The 26,447-nt window shown below is 40.5% G+C and overlaps 1 protein-coding gene across 1 annotated transcript in view; it reads right to left on the bottom strand.

The window, feature by feature from the left end:
* LOC126457495 (putative ATP-dependent RNA helicase TDRD12) overlaps window positions 1–26,447 on the bottom strand; it is a 449,051-nt gene that overhangs the window by 349,944 nt on the left and 72,660 nt on the right. Inside the window, exon 5 of the mRNA XM_050093799.1 lies at window positions 12,598–12,686. Coding sequence (XP_049949756.1) covers window positions 12,598–12,686 — 89 coding nt within the window. The remainder of the gene's footprint in view (window positions 1–12,597; window positions 12,687–26,447) is intronic.

Below are 26,447 nucleotides of genomic sequence, written 5' to 3'. Positions count from 1 at the left end.
GCCCCGCAGAAATTCTGCACATTCAAGGGTATGAAAAAGGCATTGGTGCGATGTCTGCTACAGACCTGGAGAAAATGATTACAAATTCAAAAAGACAGGTTCTTTTGAGGTGCAGTGTGGCAGAGGGAAGAAAGCAGTTTATCTGACATCTGTTGAAGAGGGTTCGAGCCATGGTGTGAAAACCTGCAGTGTACGGGGAATTTTCCGAATGTTGGAAATGCCTGTGAGCATGGTGCATAAAATCCTACATAATATTCTGAATTGCTATCCATACAAAATCACCCATGTTCAGGAGTTGCTTCTTCCTGCTGACCTGCCAGCATGACAAATGTTCACTCTGCAATGTCTTGCTTGCATGGCAGTGGACAATGATTGGCCATGGAATATTATGTGAACAGACGAAGCCCATTTCCATCTCCAAGGACTTGCCAATACACACAATTGTAGAATTTGGGCAATGGAAAATCCAGATGCACAACAACTGGTACCACTTCGTTCTGCAAAGGTGACTGTGTGTGAGCTGAAGGCATCGTTTATGGTATGTCATGCCAACCCTTTAACAGCACAGACAGGATCATTTTTATGCATGATGGTGCTCCTCCACACACTATACAGCTAGTGAACTGGCTGCTGCAGACTCATTTCTGGAACTATAGAATTATCAGCTGTCATTTCTCTACAACCTGGCTGTCCAGATCAGCTGATCTTAAACCATGGGGCTTCTGGCTGTGGAGTGATTTGAAAGATATTGTGTTCAGAGCTCCAATTACAAATGCAGATGAACTGAAGGCACACATTGTGTAAAACATTCTGAACATGACCCTCAAGACATTCTGATCTGTTGTGGAACCCACTGTTCCTTGATTTCAACTTGTGGCAGAAAAGGGTGAACAGTATATAGAACATGCCTTGCGCCAGTCTCACAACAATTAGAAATCAATGTCATCTTGCTTTTTATATGGTTCTTGGCCCCAGGACAATTAAAAGCCAATGTTGTTTTGCTTTTTATACGGTGTTTGGCCTCAGAACAATTAAAAATCAATTTTTCCCACCCCGTGTGGTATGACCTTGCTGCGACGGATGGGCTTACCTAATTAACAGTACCACAACTGTTGACTGCTGAACTTGTGAAGTCATGCACACTGAACAACATGGATGGTGTAATATGCAATTTAAACCACAGCCATAGTATTCCCGATTCATCATCTGTCATTTGTAGCCGACCCCATTTAAATTAAGACACTTACAGCACCATGTACTGGTAAAATTTTCATCATCCCCTCCCCCATCAATAATATGCTGTTCAAATTTGACATCATTCTGAGCAGTGGTTCTTTGTCTACAGTGTTTTAAAACCGGAACTTTAAGTGTGGTCATCACGTACGTATAGACTGGTACTTATATATATCCAATTCATGCAGTAGGCACAGTATTTTACACCCCAAAATAATACTGTGGCGCCTTTCTCGAAAAATTATATAAAAAAGAGTGAACTACTCACATGGTGTGTGTTTTGTGTGATAAAGCTGTCTCAAAAGGCAATGTTATCAACTATAAAATGATATTGCCTTGAATTGCAATAGTGGTGATTAAGAATGTTTATGGATTACAAAAAGAAACGATTTTGATACTGTTCTGACAATACTAATGTTAGCTACAAATATGTGACATACGTGTGACAGTTAGTAATACTGAATTTATCTGCCTCTCTGAATGTGCCATTTGCCATGAATCAGATGGAGAATGACTTGCACACAGGACAGGCAGTTAAACAGTTTAGTATCCATACTCCAATATGATGATCACGTGCCTGTTGCAGCTTCTCTCTACACAGACATAATGTATTTATACTGTAATAAAATGAGCAGCCCGGCTTCACTTTTTATGCTAATTAATTTCTATTTTACGCTTAAAGGATTAAATTAATTCAATAGGATAGGTGCCAGACTGGTTACTACAAGCCAATTTAAGCATTCTACAGAGCGTGCACAAATCTGAAACACATATTAGGAAATAAACATGGTGATATGGGATATCAAGCAATGAAATATCAATATTCACAAGTACTTATGTATTAAAATGCTGATAATGAGTATCAGTATATGACAAAAACCTTAATAATTGGTGATTGACTGACAAAAAATAAATATATACCCTCTGCTCAAGGAGCAAGCTTCTCTCATGGCATTTACCCTACGCAACACTGAAGGTGCATTCTGTAGAATTACAAGTTTTGGTATATAATGGTACGAAGCTCAAGAAAAGCAGAGGATAGCTCCCAAGACTAGGTTGATGGCGAGCTGGCAAAAACTGTCACGGTAGATTGCCATCTGGCGAATAGCCAGAGACTCAGCATGGCAACCAGTATAGTCTATATATGACTGCACCCTCAGATTATGGATCATCAAAATGGGATGATCTGCAATACTCTCAGCAATACTGCATGGATCAGGCAGTAGTGACAGGCAATGCCAAAGCTACCATCTTCAAGCAGCAGCAGATAGAGGGGCATCTTGACCCTTCTAATGCTGCAACTGAACAGCGCTGTTTCACAAGGTGTTCTCTTGTCCTTGCACTTCATTTCCCACAGCTTACTCTCGCTGATCAGTCCACCACACATTCTGCATCCAATGAGGTGTAACATTACAAACTTGAGAGTTCCAGTAAATTGTTTTGGTGTCCATTTCTCCATCAGACAAAAATCCTTCAGAAATATGTTGCAATCAGAATTTTTGTGTAAACAGTGCTTCTGTCACTGGAAAGTCTCTTCTATGAAGGATAGATTCCTACTGACTTGTTATTTTCTAGTGGCACCTTTGGTGTAGCTGCTCTGCTCTGTCACAACCATTCTACAAGGACTGACTGGATGGCCTAGAGCATTGGTGGGCGACCAGCGGCTCGTTACCAGATCCAGCCCTCAATTGGTTTGCATGTATGCAGGCATGTGTGGACATGCATGCATGTGCATGTGCTCTATATACCTATGAAAAACATGTAGAATTTTGTCATGGCTGTGCTCCCACCAGTGAAGAATTTTGGGAAGATGGACCATAATCGTTTTTCTAAAAAAGTACCAATACTATGGGCAACACGGTTCAAGAGAACTGGCACGTGAATTACATTGAAACAGATGCACCCTATGGCATACTGAATACTGCAGTATGTTCAATTTTGCATGAGCATTTGACTGTAACAAATATCTGTTCTGGTGGATTCTCCATAATTCAAACAAAACTAAAGAACAGACTCGTATCAGTTTAGTATAAGCAAATGCTCAAAAAATACTATCTAGGAAAAGCAAAAGCCGTATGTGTCATAACAGATAACAGAACTTTGATATGTCTGTCTGAGCTGGAAACTATGCAACAGATAACTCTTTGGGTCATATGAACCAAAAACAACAAGGGGGTTTGTTCACAAAGTACTTCCAAGAAAATGATCGCTTGTTTCCTTGGCTACAACAGACATGTTGCAGCCAATGAAAGATCAAAACACTAGTTAAAGCTGAACTGTACACAATTCTTTTGCAACTAGTACTGATGAAAGTAGGAAAGACAGCTGAAAACATATCATCATTCTTCATAGTAACAATGCCAGCTGTAGCTCAGAATTGATTATTCAACAAAGAAAAACACTGAATTAATGTCTCACTGCCCATTTTTTAATTCCCTTTACGTAAAACAAAAAAAAAGTTGCTTCACGGAGATTACCAAAACTGTTTAGAATCCATAAAGAGCAGAATACTTTGAAAAACAATAAAATGATTTGTTTTTATAGGTGACCTACTGGTCGGTATTGTCATTAGGAAACCATTCAATGCTGCAATAATCATAAGAATACCTTCTTTAAAGACTGTCTGGCTCTTTCAAATGTAGTAAGGACTGCTGTACAATTTTTGGGTGTCGTAGTATGACCTGTATTTGCTTTCGATAATACGTCAAAAGGTTTGCATTGCAAAAGCTGAAACATTTCTCACTGATGAAGTAATTTTAAATTTTGCAGTGTAAAGTGTGTGTGTTCTGCACTACTAGGTAACAATCTGAAGTATACAAAATGTTACAGTTCAATATGTACTACAAGTGTAATTAAGAGCATTATTTGTAGAGGGTGGTTTGTTGGAAATTTAATTTTTCTTAAATATTCACAAATAAAAGTAAAATACATGTATTGGAACCTGTAAGCCATTATGTACTAAACATATTAGCTCTATTGTTTAAATAATGTGGGATCCACCCAATTAAATCATTACAAAGATGGATACCGATGATGACAACATAAGCAGCAGTGGTTCTAATGACATTAAAGAGGGATCACTTGTTAGCAACTCTTTCATGCTTGTACTAGTAATTGAGGGTGAGGACAGTTTACAAAGATAATTAATTTTTTTCCTTACTATTTTTCATGCGAAGACTGAACTTAATAATAAGTTGTATGTCACAAACATTGCAATAGTTGCATTGCTTTGGCTTCAGTCTTTTGCCTGTGACTGCTGTGGAAGTTGACTAGACTGATTTATCTAAAGCAAAAATAGAGTGAACATAAGACAAATAATGCACTGAAATGAAATTCTGCTTTCATCATACAAAATAGTTAGTTTGGATGAATGTATGAAGTGCTTCTACAGACTTGGGGAGAAGTTATTGTTTTGGAATACTTCAGCTTAGTTTTTTAAACAAGAAAAAAAGGAACAGGATGAGATGGATAAAGACATGTGAAAACTGCACATCCTAAATTGAGAATGGCTGATGTATCATGTACCAGTTTTAATGCTTTAAAAACTTTGTGCATGTTTTACTCAGTCATTGTACACGGCTTTGAATCGTAGTGTCTTGTGATGTTCTGGGCATTTTGCTTTATTTTCTAGCATGCGGGAGAAATACAAATGTCAGTGCAAAAGAAAACTCTGAACCTCAAAGTGAATCACAAGTCACTCTTGATAAGGTCATGAAAGTCTCCGAACATTTACATCTGATTAGAAATAACACATGTGCATTTGTAACTCTGATTACTTTAGGGACCTATTTATTCATTCCATCGTGTCATAAGCATGGACAAATGACCTAGTTTAGTGCTAAAGTGGGATCATTTCTACTTTTGACATCATATTTGACATTACTGACATCATTCATGGGCTTAATGAAAAATTAGTGGATGGCACACAGTCAAGGAATCGTTCCCAATCAAGATCAGTATGCTGGCAGAAAACTACTGAGAAAATGTGTCACAGTATTAAGTAATTCAAACACTTTACAAAGGGATCATAACTGTTTGCCAAATGTGAGATCAGAAACAGAGTTTGCAGGGTTTGGTTATGAGTTTTCGGTATTATACAATTTCAGTCTTATTTCAGGTAAAAACAGGCAGAACTAAACATTCCTGTCAACGACAATAATATTAATCATTAATGATTCCTGCCAATGGTAAGACTGTTACTGTCAATCTGAAACGAAATTAGTATTACAAGAAACAGATATTTTAAAACCCAGTTTGTCAATCTGAAAATCTAAGAATGATTAGATTCTGATCCATTATTGTGATACTAAGAAATGCATCCTAGAGCAATATGCAATCTAGTCAACTGATCAAAAGTTAATGTCAATGTCTGAGAAACTGTGAAAGGGTCTCAACTACCATGATTCACACATTGATTTGTAACTTACTTCTCTCACCAACATTAATCACTGTGAAACTGAAAGAGTAAAATTTCTCTGTGATGATTTTTCACACTGAGAAGTGGATTAGAGGGCAAGTCAGTGCACTGAAAAAGTGTGTTTGTTATTTGGGAATACTTCTCTCTCTTTGGCCATGATCTTTCATTGGCAAAATGAATTCAGACACAAAAGAAATTCTCTTGCAGATGATAGTTCTCAGGTACTTATACAACAGTTAATCTCAAAGACATTTTAAATTCTGTTTATATTTTTCTCATATGGCTTTGTACTTCAAAAGTGTACTTTACCTTCTAACTTGTGCTTTCTTAGGACATTCTTAGGCCTATACCTGCAATGCGATGTAACTAAAAAAGTTCAGTCTATGGTAGCTGTCAACTGCCTGCAAAAATCTAACAGCATACTTCACTGGAAGATTCAGCTTTCCCTTTATATCAGAAAATAATGATCCACTGTTGTCTGGCATACTTCCTATGGTCCACCCTGTTCATCACAGAACCAAGCAGAAAGTCACTAAAGAGGTAGACAAGACATCAGTAATACTTTGAACACAAAGTCACGTGGAAACAAGTTCTACATTGATCCAATTATTCTGAATCAGGTTCCTAGGAATCATAACATTTAAAGACCAGAATACAGAGTTCCCACTGGTGTTTGTTACCTGCCAATAACCATTTGGTGGCAAGGCAACAACCTACAAACGTTGCAACCTTGTACAGTAAGAAATTGGACTTTTTAAATTGTTTAACATAATTGGTTTGAGTGTGCTGTGTCCTTCTGCCAGTGTGTGCGAGTGTGAGTGCGCCAAGTGTAGTGTAGTCACACCTGTGTACTTAACTCGCTTGACAACTGTATCAGCATTGGCCAGCCACAAAAGGCCACCTGTAGGAAGCATGCACACAACACGATCTCCACTGCACAGTCTACCAATGACTTGCGCCTATATATATGCGCGGAGTGATGCTGACTCACCCTCTCTATGTTCTTTATGTAGTACTGCTCACATCAGTTGTTCTGCGTATCACTTGTGTTGCACCTTTTATACGATTCTTGTCTTGGTACATGTGGAGTCATGATAGGCTTATTTCTATTATTGTTCAGAGGTTTTTGAATAAAGCCATATTTGTGTTACTTGGATCAGTTTCGTGTATTACTTGGTTACTATATAACTGGTGATGAGTTTGCAACAGTTACTGCATATGCAGTCTTTAAGTACAGTTTGTCACGTTTAGTCATTATGGATGCCGTGCTGCCGGTCCTGACTGAATAGCTTATTTAGGCAGTGACCACTATGTTAGCTTCCATTAACACACAGGGTACCACTCCACCGATCCATACACCCATTTTTCCTCCATATGACCTTCCAGTTGAGGATTGGGAAGCTTGTGAAAAAAGATTTGGGAAGCATTTTTTGGCTTTTGGTGTGAAAGACTCGAATTTGTGCAAAGCCTTATTCCTCTCATAGATTACATCTAACGTGTATCAATTACTGTGTTAGCTTGCCCCTTCATAAGAATCGACAGCTTTTTCTTTTGATCACATGTGCAGTTTATTGTCCAACTACCATCGTAAACGAATGCATGTCATAGCGGCATGAGTTGAATTCTATGATGCCACAAGAAACCAAACCAGTCATACTGGGAAGCTGAACTTAATGGCGTTAGCCGTAAGTGCCAGTTTTTACTGATGCTCATAACGTCTCTTATGCAGACACTATGGTGTGTGACAATGATCTGTTTAGATCTGAACAAGCAAGTACATCAAAAGGCTTTACTCTGTGGAAACCACCCTTTGGCAGAAGTTTTGCAAATAGCATAATCTTCTGACATTTCCAGCGCAGCGGGTAACCAAATTGAACCATGGGGCAACATGGTAGTTATGTCACAGTAGGACGACAGGTAGCTTGCACAAGGAGGCGGCAGTGGTGGTGGTAAAATGTGGACCCAGTGCTTAGCAGACCAAGACTGGCCCAAGCAGCTGCGACCGCCACAGAGGCAGCATCAGCGTTCTCTGTTTCTGTCTTGTCCTTACTATTGTGTCCTGCACGAACATTCGGTGTGGCCTGAGCACCGGGCTACTTGTAATGCTTGCCAGAAGAAAGGCCGCATCGCCTCCACGTGTCATACACCAAAGGTTGCTCAGGATATGAATATGGATGTAAACTGTGTGACTACAATGCCTGTGACTTCTGCCAAGTTGTCTATCACGTTGTGTGTTTTTCACCAAGTGCTCCGGTTGCAAGTCAACATTACAGAATACTCAAACCTATGTGAGTTTAAGTTGACAGCCGCTTAACACTGGTCAGGCAGAAGCTTTTCAGTCATAACAAACAGAACATTGTGCTGCTGAGACAATTTACATATCTGCCTCTTACAAGTCAGTGATTCGTTCTATTACATTTTTTGTGGCTGCTGATGCCGGTGTTGAGAACTTTTTCAGGATGGACATATTTCAGGCATTTGGATTTTTCATCTTGTGTCCGATCAGGTACCGTGTTCTCAATTGGAAACACTGTGCGAGGAGCTTCTGGACTTCTTTGGGAGTTATAGGTTGTGCTAAGAATTTTTCTGTTCCTGTTTTTTTGTTGTGTGTGTCCTATCCCTGTCACCTTGAAAGATCAACTGAAAGCAGAATTGGACAGACTTCAATCTCCAGGGGTGGAGTAATCTGTTATGGCTAGTCCACTGGTTGTAGTCCAAATGCCGTCGGGGAACCTTCGCCTCTGTGGCGACTTCAGTATTACCGTCAATTTGCAGTTGATCGTGGATATGTATCCTCTTCCATGCCAGGAGAGACTGTTGGCAAAAATACCGGGTGACCAGTAATTCTCTAAAATTGATCTGTCTGAAGCATATCTGCAGGTCCCTATGAACGAAGAGTCTCGGCAAGTTCTGGTTTTCAATGCCACTTTTAGCCTTATCAATATTTGCACCTTCCTGTTGGTGTGGCTAGTGGTCCTGCTATTTTCCAACAGTTTTTAGAGCAACTGACTACGCCTGTCCCAGGTTGCATTAATGATTTGGATGACACTATCATGAGCTCCTCCATGGCCCATCACTTGAAAAATTTGCACATTTTGTTCTCTGTCTTACAGTCTGCAGGCTTATAATGTAACTTCACAAAATCTCAGTTTTTTCAACCTTCTATTGTTTATTTGGTGTTTGAGGTCTCCAGGGATGGGGTTTGCCATCTGCCAGACCACATTCTGCTGTTACGTCTATGCCTTGCCCCTTGTCCACAAAGGAGTTTCACGCCTTCCTAGGGTAGATAGCCTACTACCATAAATTCCTGCCACACCTAGCAGCCATATTGACCCACCCAATGTATGCCTTATTATACAAGAACGTAGCTTTTTGCTCGAGCCCAGACTGTGAACAAGCTTTTCAAATGCAGAATTTCAAACTACTCTCAGCCCCTTGTTTAGCTACATTCGCTCTGGACCAGCACATAGTTTTGGCTATGGACACCTCACAGTAAGACCTCAGCACAGTCCTAGCACACCGATATGCCAACAGCTCTGAATGACCTGTTGCTTGCACCTCTAAATCTTTCACTAAAGTCCAGCAGCATTACTCTTACGTGGAAAAAAAGAGGTTCTTCCCGAGTCTATGCTCTCCAGATTTTTTTTTGTTTTTTTTTTGTACAGCTCCAAGTTTCAGCTTATGAATGACCATAAACCATTGGTTTCCTTTTTTAACTCTCACACTTCCTTGCCTGACAAACCAGCACACTGTCTACAATGCTGGGCCCTGTTCTTGTCTCATTACATTTAAAAAAATCTATTTTTGACCTATGTCTGAACATGGTAATGTGGATGCCTTGTCCCACCTATCTGTGGGTCTTTATCTTGACTTTGATTGTGAAGAATTACTTTGCTTCCATCTTGATACTGAAATGCAGGCTGTGGTGAAGGCGTTCCCAATTACAAGCTCGTGCATAGTAGCTGTCATTGCCAGAGACCAAGTTCTCTGACAGGTAGTTCGGTTTGTTCAATACGGCTGGCCAGATAAACTGCCAGGTCGGTCTTAGGATCGCCTGCACAAATATTTTTCCTACTGGATTGCATCTCAGTCTATGACGGTGTTTTGCTGTTGTCCACAGAAGCTCTCTCTCCCTGAGTAGTCATTCCCGCCATGTTATGGCACATGGTTCTACGCCTTCTCCATCAGGACCATTGGGGAGACATGTTTTTTTACCTAGGGATTAATGGCGAAACTGTCCATTTTGTTGTGGCTTGTGAGTAATGTGCCCAACAACAGGCAGCTTCCAGGGTGTCTCTGCTCCCTGGCCTGATCCATACCAGCCATGGGAACTCATTCATATAGACTCTGCAAGTCCCTTCTTAAATTCCTATTGGTTCTTGGTTGTGGATGCACATTTTGCCAGTTTTCTTACATCCTCCAGTGCACGTCGATGTCAGCTGAGGTCACAATTCACATGATTTTGAGGGTCTTTTTCTACTGATGGGTCGCCTTGTACCTTAAGTTTCCAATAATGGGTCCCAATTCATTTCTCACACCTTTCAGCTGTTATGTTCCCGTCATGGCATCCATCATGTTATGGCTCTGCCATTCCCCACTCAATCAAATGGCGAGGCAGAATGACTAGTGCATACATTCAAGTACCAAATGAAAAAGTTCCCTGTGGATTCTTCAGCAGACAACACTCTTCTCTGTTTTCTGGGCACCTATCACTTCACATCTATGGGGGAGTGGTGCCTGGGTGACACACTTCACAGCCGGCAGCCATGCACAGTCCTCCACCTTCTGTGGGCTGCACTGCACCTGCCACAGTTGGGTTCATCTGGCCGCTTAGTGCTGGGATTGCCAGTGCTTCACATCTATGGGGGAGTGGTGCCTGGGTGACACGCTTCACAGCCGGCAGCCATGCACAGTCCTCCACCTTCTGTGGGCTGCACTGCACCTGCCACAGTTGGGTTCATCTGGCCACTTAGTGCTGGGATTGCCAGTGTGGGCATGAGGTTTTGATTGCCAGTCCAAGTGGATACCGGTCACTGTTGTCTGGCTGGAGATAAAGTCTTTGTAATACCTGTAAGGCCGATAGGCTGGCGATGCACCACTCTGATCAGTTATGCCCCGGCTCTCCGCCAGAGGCTACCAGTTCATGGGTAAGGCTCCCGTTGCCGCAGCCTGTCCTGCCACCTCCACCTCGAGCCTGTCATCATCTGCTGCAGAGCCAACCCCGTCTCACTGGCTGCCTCACTCACATGCGACACCCTGGGGTTCCAGCTCTCGCGTTCTGGGCACAGATCCATCTCTGGCCTTGGGTCTGGTGTCGCAGCCTGTTGTTCTGATTGGGCTACCTCCACCAGCGCCCTCACCATCATCGCTTCAGCCATTATCACCAGTGGGTCCATCTCCATCTCTTCTGCAACGGGACCTGCCTGCTGAGGATGATGCGGATATGGCGATGGCACCATAACCCTGTCATCCCATGTGTGCCCACTGCCTTCGGGCGTTCCTGCATCTTGGCACATTCTGGCCCTACATCCGATGCACGCCGCGTGCTTCATCCCAATACCACCGTCAGCACTGGCTGCTGCTGCTCCGGATGCAATGGATGCGTCCCTAGTCAGGCTGCTGGAGTCTCATCCATTGCCTGTGCAAACCTTTCCGCGCAAGGGAGAGGCGTGCTGTATCCTGCTATTGTGTGTATGTGTGTGTGTGTGTGTGTGCTGAATGTAGTGTCACCACGTGTGTGTGTGTACTTAAATCAACAGCCAACTCTGTGAGGGCCGGCCACTAGAAGCCACCTGCAGGAAGCATTCACATGGCACAGTCTCCGCCGCACCATCTATCCGTGACGCATGCCTATATATGCGTGGAGCAGCACTGACTCACCCTCACTATGTTCTTTTAGTTTGTACTGCTCACAACAGTTGTTCGATGTATCACTTATGTTGCATCTTCTATATGGTTCTTTTGTCTCATTTCGTGTGGAGTCACGAGAGGCTTATTTCCATTGTTGAATAAGGCCATATTTGTGTTACTTGTATTGGTTTTGTGTATTACTTGTTTACTACAGGGTACTTTATGTAAATGACCTCTACAGGAAGCTGAGCATCAGCCAGCTCTCCCTCTTTTCTAGCTTCCTTTTCCAAATATGATAAATTTTAGCAAAATGAATCTGAATAAAATGATTTTATCTATATATCACCTATCAGCATGTATATTCTTCAAGCTATTTGACCAGTCACTGCTCCTTCAAAAATGTTTTTTACTATGAATTACGTTCTCATTCAGAAAACTATCCAATTAGTGTTTAAAAATGATGAAGTAGCAAAAGCAAATACAAAGAAAAATCAAAAGAAAATTGGCTGAATTACTATGAGAGATCATTAGGTTGCATTTAATTCAGAAATTAAAATTCTCTTTGTAAATATGGACGAATTTTCTTTTGAGAGATACAACAGAGAAAGGAGTGCAATGCAAATTTACTGATTAAATCTCCCTACGTCCAAGTTCCGTAATTGACGAAATATTACATTCAATCCTATTATTGTTTAGAGGAACTGGTGAAATAAAAAAATCATGAAAAAGCTCATGAAATAAACTGTAAGAAGATGTGAAACAAGAGATGACAATAGAATAAGCAAGCAGCAGTAATAAAAACCAAGTAAAGGTGATAGAGATAAGAAGAGCAAAAGATACAAACGCAACTCTTAAAATTTGCAGGTGATGCTACAGACTGAGACTGCTGCCTACTAAACATAAATAAGTCAATAATTTATAATCACAGATCTCAACAATAAAAATTAAAGTTGTAAATATTCTTTCTTGGCAGCTCTAGGACAATCTCTGCAAATCATTTGGCCAAATTTTTCAACGTACTCACTTTTTCAAGGAATGTCACTGAAACATTTACTTTCTGAAAACTTTTGAATTACATCGAACCTCGCCATGCTTACCACTTCAGACGCATCACAAGGCAAACTCTCAGAATAAAAGTCACTCTCACTACCACTCGAACTGTCATTCAGCCCACACTGAAGGAGATCTGCAACAGGAAAGTACTTTTCAACTGATACTGTGTGCTTCATTTGCATAAGATATACTCTGAACAACCAGTTTAATACATTTGAAAACACAATGTGCAACAGACTGCTTAAATATAATAACCATATATCTTGGAAATACTTCTCATTAAATTATAGCCTTTAGTTCTTCCAGACATGATAGAATCAGGAAACGCAACAGCAATTTTTACTGAAAATTCAGTTTAAGGCTACAACAACATAGCTATACCAAGTTAATAACTAAAATAGAACTAACTTACTAAACAAGCAAAAATTATATAGACTACATTTATTCGAGTAGCACAGCATTTCTTTTTGTATGTAAATCAAGTTTTTCTTCTCACTAATATTTCCATTGTCTCTTTCTTTGCTAATTAACTTGACAATTATCAAATAGTGTTGTAAATGCTATCAAGTAACCTAAGAATGCAGTGACACATTGCAAAAATGGGAACAAAAGTCCTTAATGCAACCTATAAATTTCTTATATCTTTTAAACCATATTTTCTATTGTCTGTGAAACCTTGGAAGGTAATGAAATCAATACTTGGTCAAAAGTTATGACAAAGCAGAGTGTACACAGGTAAAGGCACTTGACTTGCATTTATAAGTAGCTTTCTAATCCACATCCAGCCATCCTAATTCAGTTTTTTCCATGACTGCCCTAAATGTATTATTGTGCACGCTGAGATGGTTCATTTGAAAAGGACACAGCTAAATTCCTTCACAGTTGCTGTACCTGAGCTTCTGCTTCAGTTCTAAAGACCATGTCATCAACAGAACATTAACAGAGCAAACGTGGTAAACCTGAAAGATGATGGTATATTTTTGAAAGGTTTCTGTGAGCCAAATGCACCCTAAATTTCAATTACAGTTTAAAGAAATCACATAAAACTTAAATATGAATGGCTGGATGGGGATCTGAACTCCATTCCTTTTCCCAAATGCAAGTCCAGTATCTTGACCACAGCACCACCTACCCGAAATAAAATTTTTTGGATGTGTCATTCATGGTGTAAAATCTGGCAATGAAAATTTCCTTTCTGTTAATTATAAACAGTCACCGAGAGGCCAATGAAAGTGATAAACACCATGCAATACTTGAAACTATGGAAAGTACTAACAGTGAGTTATTCAGGGATTTACTTAACATTCATTTGTGAGCATAAGCCCCGATTTGAGAAAACTGTATCACTTTCAACAATAAGATCTGACATGCAAGTGCCACAATAATGTGAGATGTTTCAAAAGTTCTGTTAGAAGATCACTGTGGAAGCAGAGATATAACTACACTGGAAAACAAAAGAAAACACCAGCTGTTGTACACTTTACATTTGGTAATAGTAATTTTGAGGGGAGGTGTAGGAAATTCTCAGTTACTTACAGCATTGATGCCTAAGTGGTCAAATCATCAGCTACAAAGAATTAGAGAAAATCACCTTAAAATTAAGAATTTATGGAAGTGCTTCTTATAGTCCATCAATTAATGGCCAAAGAAAATACATTTAATTAATTGACATATTGACAAATAGTCTGTAGCTGATTACTATATAGAGGTGATGAACATAATGAAATGGTAATTCCCATTATCTGATCATAAATTTCTCCACTATTACACTGTATGAGTGCAGTTTCAATCTGGTTATATAATTTGATAATTTACATAGTATTTTTTTGTGAACAGGTCTATTTCAATATGTTTTATTGATACAACTGAAATAGATTGTACAGGTTGTTAGGGCACATCAGCATAAATAACTCTTTCAATTGTGATATCTCAATCTGTACAAACAGAATAATGATGAGTATTGTAAATGTATATTTGTTACTATGGATGATTAAATAAGTAATCACTTACGTGGAGATGTTATTTTATTGTGCTATCAGTACAGTAAAATGTGTGTGTCTCAACTTTAGTACAGGGTTTTACTGTTCACAAATTCTGACCAACAGAAGTGTGCACATAATAAACACAGGGACGGTCAAAAGAATATGACAAGATCATTGCTTTTCAAAACATACAACATACTTCAGCACAAAAATTCAACAAGGATACAATTTGTTTTGTTATCATTATTATTGTTGTTGATTCAACCTGTTGCTCTATGGCTTTTCCTTTCATAACTGTTCCTCTATCATACAAATAACAGTAATACGCAAGACGGTACATTACTTCATGAATAATTCATATATTGAGGTTTCTGTAATATCTCCTTACCAACTGCAGATACTTTTAAAGGATGTTACTGTAGGTTCACACTGGTCTGAATACAAATCCATGTCTTGAGGTATTTATGAGAAAGGGGAATAAAAATATTAAAAACTTACACCCACTCTCAAACAACCAAATTTGCTCTCTCTCATTCTCATTAATCCCTACCTGCAAAAAATGATTAATGTAATAGGAAGGCTAAAATAGTAACACAGAGATGTGCAGTAGGCCAATTACTTACACAAAAGACATGGTTGGACCTCTCTAGTGTTCTAGGGAATGAACTGGACATTACACAATCTTAACATTTGTAGTAACTTTCTCATACTGTCAGGTAAATAGATTGCATACATCTGCCTCTAGAATGAACATAAACCACAGTCAGCTAATGTGGTGTACACCAGACACTGATGCACTCCTCTCGCTTGGACCAAAAAGCCATGCATCATCAAAATATGACCTATGTGTAGACATGTGACAAGTATGTCACCTCACCTGTGTGACTGGAAAGAGATTCATCATGGCCACGTCAGTTATTTTACTAGCCATAGCTTATTATCATCATTTCCAGTCATTCTTTCTCCCATCCAAGACTCCTTACTTCAAAAGTGAAGGGAACAGCACACTGAACCAAATGATTATCACATGCCTCTTTGGTTAGCACATCTGTTAAAACATTTCCCTGGATTGTCATGTGCCCTGGTACCCAGCAACATGACAGGTCATCACCAACCTTTGTTGGCAGTGAAGGTAGTCCTGGAATTCTAAATTACTTCATCTGTTAGCTACACGCATTGTAGAGATTGAAGAGGACATTTTTATTTATTTTTTTTTAAGTTGGAGCAGATGGAAAACCATTTAGCATGAATACATCTAATCTGCTCCAGTGTCCTCAAAATTGCGCGTAGCTCTGAATTAAATACAGAAAATTCATTTGGTAGTTATCTAGAGGACACAACCAGGGACAACCATAGAACAGCCAAGAGACCCCAGCTCATACTCACTTGTGAATACAGGTATACAGTTTCATTGCTCATTTAAAATTTTGTAGCATCTTGAATTACAACCTATGCCATATTACAGCCTCTCCTTTACATCACAAAATTAAAATTACAGGAAGAACACAGAATAAATATATGTAGAAGGACACTTTGGAGTTGCCCTAGAATAGTTTTTCTTACAAGTACTTATGATGATGATGATGATATTTGGTTCGTGGAATGCTCAACTGCGTGAGTATCAGTGCCTGTACAAATTCCCAATATTTTCACTGTCCTGTCTCGCCACTTCCACAAATAATGACGAAAATGATGAGTGCAGCACAAACACCCAGTCTCCAGGTGGAGAAACTCCCTGTTCTTACAAGTACTCTCATGCATCAATTCTATGTCAAAAAAAATATTCTTATACAATACAGAGCTGCCTGCACAGCAACCCTGTAATATAGCCAAATCCAGCAGGATCAGGTTTCTGACAGCAGAGTGATACCTCCTAAACCTGTACTGAGAGAGTATAAGGAGATTCCTGGTATTTAGCTCCCAAAATAAGCAAGGTGTGACCATATATTCCAAGGAATTTCCCAGACAACCCAATACAGTAACTCTACTGATGCATGTTTGGTTCTTTCATGGTTTGAGAAATGGGTGGTAATTACAGGGAGCACACTGTAATCCTTTGTCCCACATGAATGTCAATAGCTGCTTGGATGCCTGTAACCAGAGGGATAGTAGAAAAGTGGTATGTGTTATTTACAAACACAGCTACCCCACTTTTGGCTATTCCCCATAAAGGTGACCCTAACAGTGGAAGGTACAGCCCCAAAGGAGCATCAGTGACTTTGGTATTCACTCAATTCATTTCAATTCAATTTATTGCCACGAATTTTAGACATACTATCTGGAAACTCTAAACAGGTGATACACATTCTATAATCATAGTGACATACAATATTTATTATGTATACTGTAACAAGTTATGTTAACAGAACCACTGAGAATATAATGTTGTAATAAAACAAAACACTGAAAATAAGAATTAAAAAACACATAAAATTAAAGGAATTAACTCAAGTTCCAAGTGAGCAACTACCAGCTTATACCCTCTGTGCATGTGTGTGTGTGTGTGTGTGTGTGTGTGTGTGTGTGTGTGTGTGTGAGAGAGAGAGAGAGAGAGAGAGAGAGAGAGAGAGAGGTTGCAGTGTTAGGGGTAGTGGGTGCATCATTTCCATCTCTCTCTGGGCATTTCCAGTGCTGGATGGTACGGAGCGCACTCAAGTCGTACTGCCGCTAACTCCGAATTCCATGCCAAATTCAGTTGGTATTCTCTGCCCTTACTAACAAGATTCTTGTGACTCATTACAATGGATTCCTTAATAATGCTGCCTCAACAGTCTATTGTCTGTCACAGCTTCTTGGTGTTTTGGAAGTCTAAGGTGTGGTGTTCCCTGATGCTAAGCTCTGCTATTGCTGATTCCTCTGTGTGTCCCAGTCATACATGCCTGAAGTGCTCCTCACAGTGTTTAGAAATACTGCAATTTGTTTGGCCAATGTATTGGTGGCTGCATTCACAGGCACCACTGTATATTCTCACTACACTCAGTTTTACTGGGACTTTGGGAAAGCCAAGGTATTCTTTCATCTTATGCAGTGGTCAGAAGACAGCTTTTAAGTTGGATTTTTCAAGCACCCTCACAATTTTGGCTAAGATCGGTCCCTAGTACAGAAGAAAAGCACATCTCATCTTCTTCCTCCCCTTCCCAGATTAATGTATCTTTTCTCTTCTTTAACGTCTCACTAATCTGTGCTTCATTGTACCCATTTTTGCAGAATACTTAGGAGCACATCAGGTATGTACAAACGGAACACACACAGAATCAGCGATAGCAGGGCATAGCATAAGGTAGAACACACCTTTGAATTTCAGAACACCAAAGTAATACTCTGAGCAATTGGTTATTGGGACAGCTATATAAAGGAAACCACTGAAACATGAATTCGTGAGAATCTGGTTGATAGGGGCAAAGGGTTAACAGCAATACAACGAGAGTGTGACCAAAACTGTCCAGCACATAAGATGCACCCAGAATGCCCAGACAGACATGTGAACGGGACATGTCACCCCTACCATTGCAAACTCAGCCACCTCCCCACCTGCCAGCAACACAGCACCCAGTCATCCATAGCCAGTTGGAGGCGGTACACCACTAGTATAAATATTGCAACTTATGCAATATCTCAACACTGACTAGAACATTATGAGTATGGCATTCTTTGATACGTCATGGTATTTTAACAGTGTCACCTGGCTTGAAACCCGAGACTTTTTCAAAACAATATATAGCACAAGAGTTTACACTCACACAAACACAGAGCTTTCAGTTACAGGGAACAGGTGGCACTCACCAGACCCCAATTCAGAAATTTCAATTTCAATAAATCCATATCCAGTCAAAAGCAGTCGAGTTCCCTGAAGCGCTGTCATTTGGCATGACTTTAGAAGCATGTATTGGTTATCGAATGTCTCTGATAAGATGAGCATTATCACCTCCCCCCCCCACCCACCCACCCACCCACCCACAAACACACACACACACACACACACACACACACACACGCACACAAACTGCTAGGTGCAAGAACTGCAGTAATTTACTATAATGCAGGTAATTACTACACTTGTCACAAGCTAACTAATAAGGCAAAAATATCCACTCTTAGGGCACAAACAAAGTGTACCGTATTCCTGTGTCAAATTATGAACACAGTGCCTCTTTTCAAAATGATAGTGTGCATCCTGTTCCACTACAGCAATGGTTAGTATTGGGAACTGTTACTACTTTCGCTAGTTGGTTAGAAATGTAATAATTGTCAGAGTTACAGTAAACTACTATCACTCTTTAATCTAACACTTGCAGGTGAATAGAAAACATTACTTTACACATTTTTGTTCCTATAGCACACAAACAGTACGTCTCAAATCACAGGTACCGATGCAAACCATTATTTACTCAATATCTCAAAAGGGTAATATAAAAGGCATTAATAAATGGACTCATATACTCTTTATTTATGAAGGAATGTTCCCAATTGCAGAGGATACCATTATGTATTTATTTCATTGTACAGAAATTGCTGCAAAATTACAAGCTTACAGAAAAACAGAACAGACCAATAAAGCCAAAACTACAGCCTTGTCCAATTGTTGTATAGAAATGCACTGGTGATGGTTCCCACACCAAAGAAATCAGCAGTGGTATGTATTATCAGAATTATAGGTAAATAATGCTATGTTGGTTCAAACAATGATACATTCTGACTACATTGTTGAATATCAATTTAAGATAGTTTGTTTCCTAAATATGTTGGAACTACCATTAAGAATGACAATACTGTTTTTTGTTACGTAAATTTAAAACACACAAAACCAGCATGCAGATCATTCACTGGCCATTCTGTAACACGAATAAAACATCGTACCACAAGCTCAAGGAACAGAACAGAAAAAAACTGATACATTCTACACTCTTGTGATCTGTGAATATAAGAGACAGGACCCAGTCATATTTAATCCCTATCTTCAAAGTCAACATGTGTACATACAAAGGTATTTATCAGCTGACAACATTTTAAACTCATCTTTTCCACCCAGTCCTCCACACAATAAACTGTTGGTAACAACAAATGTGGTTACTGTTGAGAGTTATACACTTGGAAATATCATTTGAACATCGTTACCTGCGTCAAGATGATCGAAAAGAGGAAAGAAAAGGTTACCAAGAGCACTCTCACCTCTGCTTGGAAGAAGCTTTGGCCGGAGTGTGTTATCAAATGTGACTCTGAGGTATTTGAGTCAGCAGCTGTGGAGCCTATAGTCATTGAGATTGTGTCTGAAGTGAATAACACTGATATTGATGAGTTTGTGAAAGATCATAGCCAAGAAATGACCACCAAAAAGATTATGGAATTGCAGTGTGCTTCACAGCAGGAAGTTGTGGAGAGTTCTTCAAAGGAGGAGGAGGAGGAGGAGGAGGAGGATGAGGTGGTCATAACAGCAAAGCAACAATCATCTGGCGCAGTACGAGAAATGCTGAAAGCATGGGAATCGGTTGCAACTTACAGTGAAAATCATCACCCCAATAAAGCAGTGGTTAAGCATGCTACAAATTTATTTGACGATAATGTTGCATCGTATTTTTGCCATGTTTTGAAGCGCCGCCAGAAACAAATGGCTATAGATGGGTTCCTAATAAAAAAGAATTACTTATGTATTGCGAAAAACAAAGCTAAACTAAAAAAACTAAACTCCGTCCGAACAGGCCATGCAGTCCCAACGGTACCATCTGACCACCGTGTCATCTTCAAACCACAGGCATCACTGGATGCAGATATGAAGGAGCATGTGGTCAGCACACTGCTCTCCTGGCCATATGTCACTTTACGAGACTGGAGCCGCTACTTCTAAATCAAGTAGCTTATCAGTTTGCCTCACAAGGGCTGAGTGCACCCCACTTGCCAACAGTGCATGGCAGACCACATGGTCACCCATCCAAGTGCTAGCCCAGTCCGACAGCAAACTTCAGTGATCCGACAGGAACTGGTGTTACTACTGTGGCAATGCCATTAGCATTGTGAATAATAAAGTACATAATATTATACATATAATTTTCTTTGAGTTAAAGGCATGAATGAGATAAAACTTTTAGCACTTTTTCGTATTTTACATTAATTTATAAGGGATCAATTGTTTTGCTTAATGAGTGTTGTGCACTATGAATAAGATTCTGGAACAAATTATGCTCACTATGCACAGTTCCATTGTAATCAGAATTCATAAGTATACTGTGACTTTGTATCTGCCACAACTACAGTCATCCATGTCAGTACACGAAGGACTGTAATCATGCTTACAATGAGGTGGCATTGCAATTAGTCCACAACAGCTGTTCAACTGATGGGTCAGTGACAAGTTTCAAATATAGGTAAGAACTTTTTCATACCAGGCTCAGAACAGAAGCTGATCTTAAGTTTACACATTGACAGAACAATGTAAAAATGTTATCAACTTCCAGTTCCGACTGGAGTGATAGGGCTAAAGAGACAAAACGATGAGATCATCAGTCCCTCCATCCAATACGCAGCGAGCCAGGAAGAGCCCTCAGACACAAAGGATACAGAAGGCAAATCTTTTCTCACCTTCAGAAACCAATGACAGATGTAAAACAATAAGAAGAACTAAAAAGATGGGAAGGACAGAAGCCAGGCCGGACCACCGAGAAAGGGCAGCCATGGGCCCTCTGGGTCAGAGGAAGTGAGTGGGCACCCTTCAATCCCTCAAATGACCAATGACACCAATGAACTCTACCTCACAGAGAGGTGTAGAAACCAATTTCACAGGTAAAATGTAAAACCAGATCAGCCGCTCTGACATTGCCCTTTAACAACAGAGGCAGCATGTCAGCAAGTTTAAGGTTTCACAGTAAGGTGGCCAAATTGGTGCAATCTGGCAGGAGGTACGACTCCATGAGAAGGGCAGCACACAGACAGTGGGTGGATCCAGTCAAGTGTGGCCAATGTGAAGCAGACAGATCAGTATATTTTATGAGAAAAGCATAAGGGTGAGACTGCCACATGGTCATGGACCCATTTATTGCTTGGGCCTAAAGTTAACCAAATATCCATTTCCAATACCCACATCTCCAAAGTCTACATCCTGATAGACAACTTGGCCAACCGATCAGCATGTTTGTTCCCTTGGACCCCAATGTGACCTCTGGCCCAGGCAAAGACAACTGACCATCCAGCTTGATGAAGGTCAGAAAGGAGAACTTGGATGAGTGGTGAGAGTAGCACTGGTTGACAGCCAGAAGACTACTCAGGGAGTCACTGCTTATGAAGGTTACTGAGAACTCAAGCAATGGCCATCAATTCTGCAGTGAATACACAGCATCCATTTGACACAGTTCACTGCACCTTGCATGTGTGTATGCAAAAACAATTTGTCTGTAGACTAGATCCATCGATGTATATCACTTCTGAACCCACAAACGCATCAAGGAGTCCAAGAAAAGGTGGCAAAAAAAATCACAGGGTCAACAGAGTGTTTTGGTCCAAACGATAGCTTGAAACCAATCCAAGGACAGGGTATACATCATGGGGGGAAAATTCGATTGCTCCCTGACAAGAGGCTACAGTGAGACAAGTTGGAGTTCAGAGTATTCACACAGTATGCAAACTGTGATTGCTACTCCAGTCCAGGGTCGCTGTTGTGGGAAATGGACCTCCCTAACAGGAAAAAGGACACGGTAGTTTGGATTCTCAGGATAGCAGTGAATGTGTATCGCATAGTTGAGTAATAGTTGGCATCTCTTCTGTAGTGGAGGGATCCAGCCACCACAAGTAGGCTGTTCATATGGATGGTCCAAAATGCACCTGTTGCAAGTCGGACTCCACAATGGAGTATTGGGTCCAGCGTCTGCAATGCTCATGTTGAAGCTGAGCCCTATACCAGACTCCCATAATCAAGACAGGACAGGATCAGAGCTTTTTAAAGACGCAGATGTTTAGAGTGGTCTGTGCTCCAGAGAAGTGTATTAAGGGTTGATCAGAATGTTCACTTGAGCTGGCGAAGATGAGGAAGCCACATCAATTGGGCAACAAAAGTCTGTCCCAGAAAGCAGTAAGACTTCACCACTTTGGGCAACTTGTTGTTGTGGTGGAGTTCTGATTGTGGATGGACAGTAGGATGGCAACAGAAGTGCATGACCCATGTCTTGGTGGCTGATAACTGGAAGCCATGGTGAGAGGTCATTACTGGCACTTTCGTATGGTACCCTGCAGTTGGCATTCAGTAACACCCACAGAGGAGGAGCAATATTAAATGTAAAAGTCATCAGCATACAGGGAGGGTGACACTGTAGATCTCACAGCTAGAGTTATATCATTGATAGCCACCAGAAAAAGAAGACACTTAATACAGAGCCCTGCAGGGGGGGGGGGGGGGGGGCATCAATTTGAACCCAGAAAGTACGGTGCAATGTGAAGTTCCAGACAAAAATCAGGAGCAGGCCCCAGAGACCCCACTCATGTAGGATAATGAAGATGTAATGATGTCATGTGGTGTCATAAGGCTTTTGAAAGTTGAAAAAGACAGCAATGAAGTGTTGACACTGGCCAAAGATGACTGGATAGCAGACTCCAAGCAGACAAAACTGTCAGCAACAGAACAGCCTTGGCCAATACCACCCTGGGACATAGCCAAAAGATGCTGGGACTCAGGGTATCATGTGGTATGTGTTTGCTGTACACAGAGTTATGAATGTACGTATATACTCTGCACAACACCCTATCATAGTCAGCTCAATTCTTAAAATAGTCCTAAATGCTGCAGAGGGTGGAGGTTTGCAATGCTGCGAACCAAGTTTCCTGAGGGCAATGCAGAAAAAGGGGAAATGTAAGAACAGATATCATAGCTCAGCCACATGGTGGAAAAAACCAGTACAGTTCCACTGGAGGATCTTGCTATTGGTATCCTGTGGTGGCGTGAAGGGACCAAGGAGGAAGGCCATACACTAGCATCACCTGCTGCCACCAGTTGTGAGGATGCAGAACAATACACATCAGTTCTGAAGCTGGTTGTGTGTGGGGTTAGTGGCACAGGGACCACTAGGAACTCTCCCTTGTATACACAGGCAGAACATGCAGAGTCCATCTTCTCCTCGCATGTTTGCAAGGGCTTGTCTGCCCTATTTTCAGGGACATGGGAGAAATATGAAGCCCTACAACCAGCAACCTGCCTTTCCTTCAGCCACTGGCTGGTACCCAGTTGCAGGTCAGCAGAATACAGGAGGGAAGCGTCCCACGGGTCATATTCCTGGTGAGAGACACGAGGAGGGTGTTGCTTCCCTGGCGTGAGGATGGAAATCAATGTGCCCAGGGAGTGGGAAACAGTAGGAAGGGGGAGGGGGGGGGGGCAAACCAACAGGGCAGTGGGTGTAGTCAAGCAGCCCTGAGGGTTCGACCTGGAAGGCACAAAGGGTGAGGGTACTGTTACTAGAGAGGACGATGTCTTTGTAGCCATAGCAAATGTCATCATCATACACACAGGATGCAGACGATGATATTTCTTCTTTGCCTCCTGATACATGAGTTGGTCACAAATCTTATATGAAAGGTGCTTCACACAGTTGTCACAGATGGAGCAGGGGCACATGGAGCATCCCTGAACAAATGACATCCACAATCCCTACAGACAGAGCTCGTGTTACACTGGGAAGACATGTGCCCGAATCTCATGCATTTGGAACACCACAAGGGAGGGGTACATATAGTCTTCAAGAGCAAGGTGATGGGCCCCGTACCAACCCTATTGTCCTTTGTGCCCTACTGGATATGATGGACAAAATACACACCCTGTCACTACAAACTTGCACTTTTCATTGGTCTGTAAAAGGAGGTTGCAGCGGAAGGTGATATCCTATACCATGTTGGGACTGTTCCGGAAGGTAAGGGCAATAGCTACAGTAATGTCCTCAACTTGTAACAGGCAAGTAGTACCCACAACTGAGCAGAGGATGCTGTTTTAATCAGAACCAAACCACTTTTCATTTATGAAATTGCTGCTAATCCCCCGAACCTGTCCTCAGTGGGTTCAACAAAGAATAATGGCTTTGTGGCCAAAAAGGAATCTTCGCCCGAATTAGAACAAAGTAAGTATTTTGGCATGTATTCCTCCCCTTGTCTCTTAGCCTTACATGATACGTGAATAGTTCATAGTTCAGTGCCACAAATTTATTACAGAGGATTGTTCAACATTTCGTTGTACATAGTTGTTCAGCTGCATATGATCTCCTATGCAATCTTTTAGCAATTGGAATACTAACCTATATTACAATAATTTGTCAGCCATGAGTAAATTTATTTCAAGCCGAATAATTTGAAAATCACATAAAAACCTTTTTTTTAATATGTGTAAAAATTTTTGGCGATAGAAATTAACTATTCTTTGGGCGAAAAGTGTAAGTTCAAAAACAGCAAAAAATGAGAGATTAGAATTAGTAAAACTCTCACATATGCTTGAAGGTTAAGTCAACATTCAATCTTCAAGCATAAGTACATTCGTGTCTGCTGTTAAATTGTGGAAACTGGACTCATGCCTTTCCGTCCAAGAAGAACAAATTATTCCTTGTCTCTTAATTGGCGTTTATGTAGAAGATGCTGCACTCATTTTGGAAGAAAACATAAACGAAAATCTTTGAAAAAATGAAATTAACTGAAACTGTGACCACAGCAATTCATCACCGGCGCCAGCAGTGTACTTATTATTGCTGGTAACGTACCACAAGTCTTCCACTGAAGAATCATTATTAAGTTTTGTTCTAGTTTTGCATTAAAATCCCTCATCACCATTACATAGTGAGATTTTCTGTAATTTTTTTTTTTTTTTTTTTTTTTTTTTTTGTAAATAAGGACAGATTATGAACATGTTGGTATACAAACTTGATGATTTCCCAAAGTTTCTTTCGCAGATTTTTAAAACCTCCACCTGAATTTCCTCCCAGGTCAATTTCTCTGTAATGAAACATACGTCATGATTTTAATTCTATTCAGTCTACTTTTATTTGTCACACTGCTGATAATACCGTTATAGTTAATTTCGGTCGCAAAGCCACTAACCTATCTTCAAATCCTACAGATAATCAACTTACTGTGCCTAAATAAAAGAGAGCAGAAGCAATTAGTTTCCTAAGGCAGCATCTATTTAAACAAATTTCATTTAGCAAGATATGGGCAGAGAAGCACAATCTGTTTAAGAAAATTTCATGGAGCACAGTAAGGGCAAAGAAGTAGCTGGTTGGGTCTTTTGACCTAAAGCAGTTGCTTAAGTTCCCTCAGCCCACTACTATAAATATTTGTTCACCCAGGCTGGAATACCAAAATGACAGGAATTCACACATGGCAGAATTTCTTCTGACTACTCTACCAATGTTACAATTGTCTAAGAGTTGAGTCACATGACCAGTGTTAAACCTCAGCAGAACTATAACATCCATAATCTCAGCCTGGTCCCGAGTGCTTCTAAATTGAAAAGACTGGTATCAACACAACCAGTTAACATTATCATCACCTGCCAACAGGGATCTCATTGACATGTTGTCATTTACTGCTGAATCAATCATTGTTTGAGCCATAATAATATAGATCAGATGGTTCCACATTTTCAGTCACCATGCTGTCTGCAGTGCTAGTTGCTGAGCAGTCCATCCGTCACATAAGGGATCCATCAAGATTGTTAACCTTGGGTACAAAGAACAGAACATAACGAATATCTAGAGATCGAAATCTAGTGTGGCTGAGACCATTAAACCTCACAAAGGTGTAATTAAGCAATCATCTCCCATCTTGCAGTGGAGACACATTTTATAGCTGAGTCAACACATTCACTGGCAATTAAAAGGGAAGTAAAACATAGAGAGCTTATTAGTACTAACAAATCATTCTGTGACACAGTTAGTTTAAAGGTCCTTAAACACATC

The sequence above is a fragment of the Schistocerca serialis genome, chromosome 2 (assembly GCF_023864345.2).
Source record: "Schistocerca serialis cubense isolate TAMUIC-IGC-003099 chromosome 2, iqSchSeri2.2, whole genome shotgun sequence".
Classification (NCBI taxonomy): domain Eukaryota; kingdom Metazoa; phylum Arthropoda; class Insecta; order Orthoptera; family Acrididae; genus Schistocerca; species Schistocerca serialis.
This window is presented reverse-complemented; position numbering and strand designations above follow the sequence as displayed.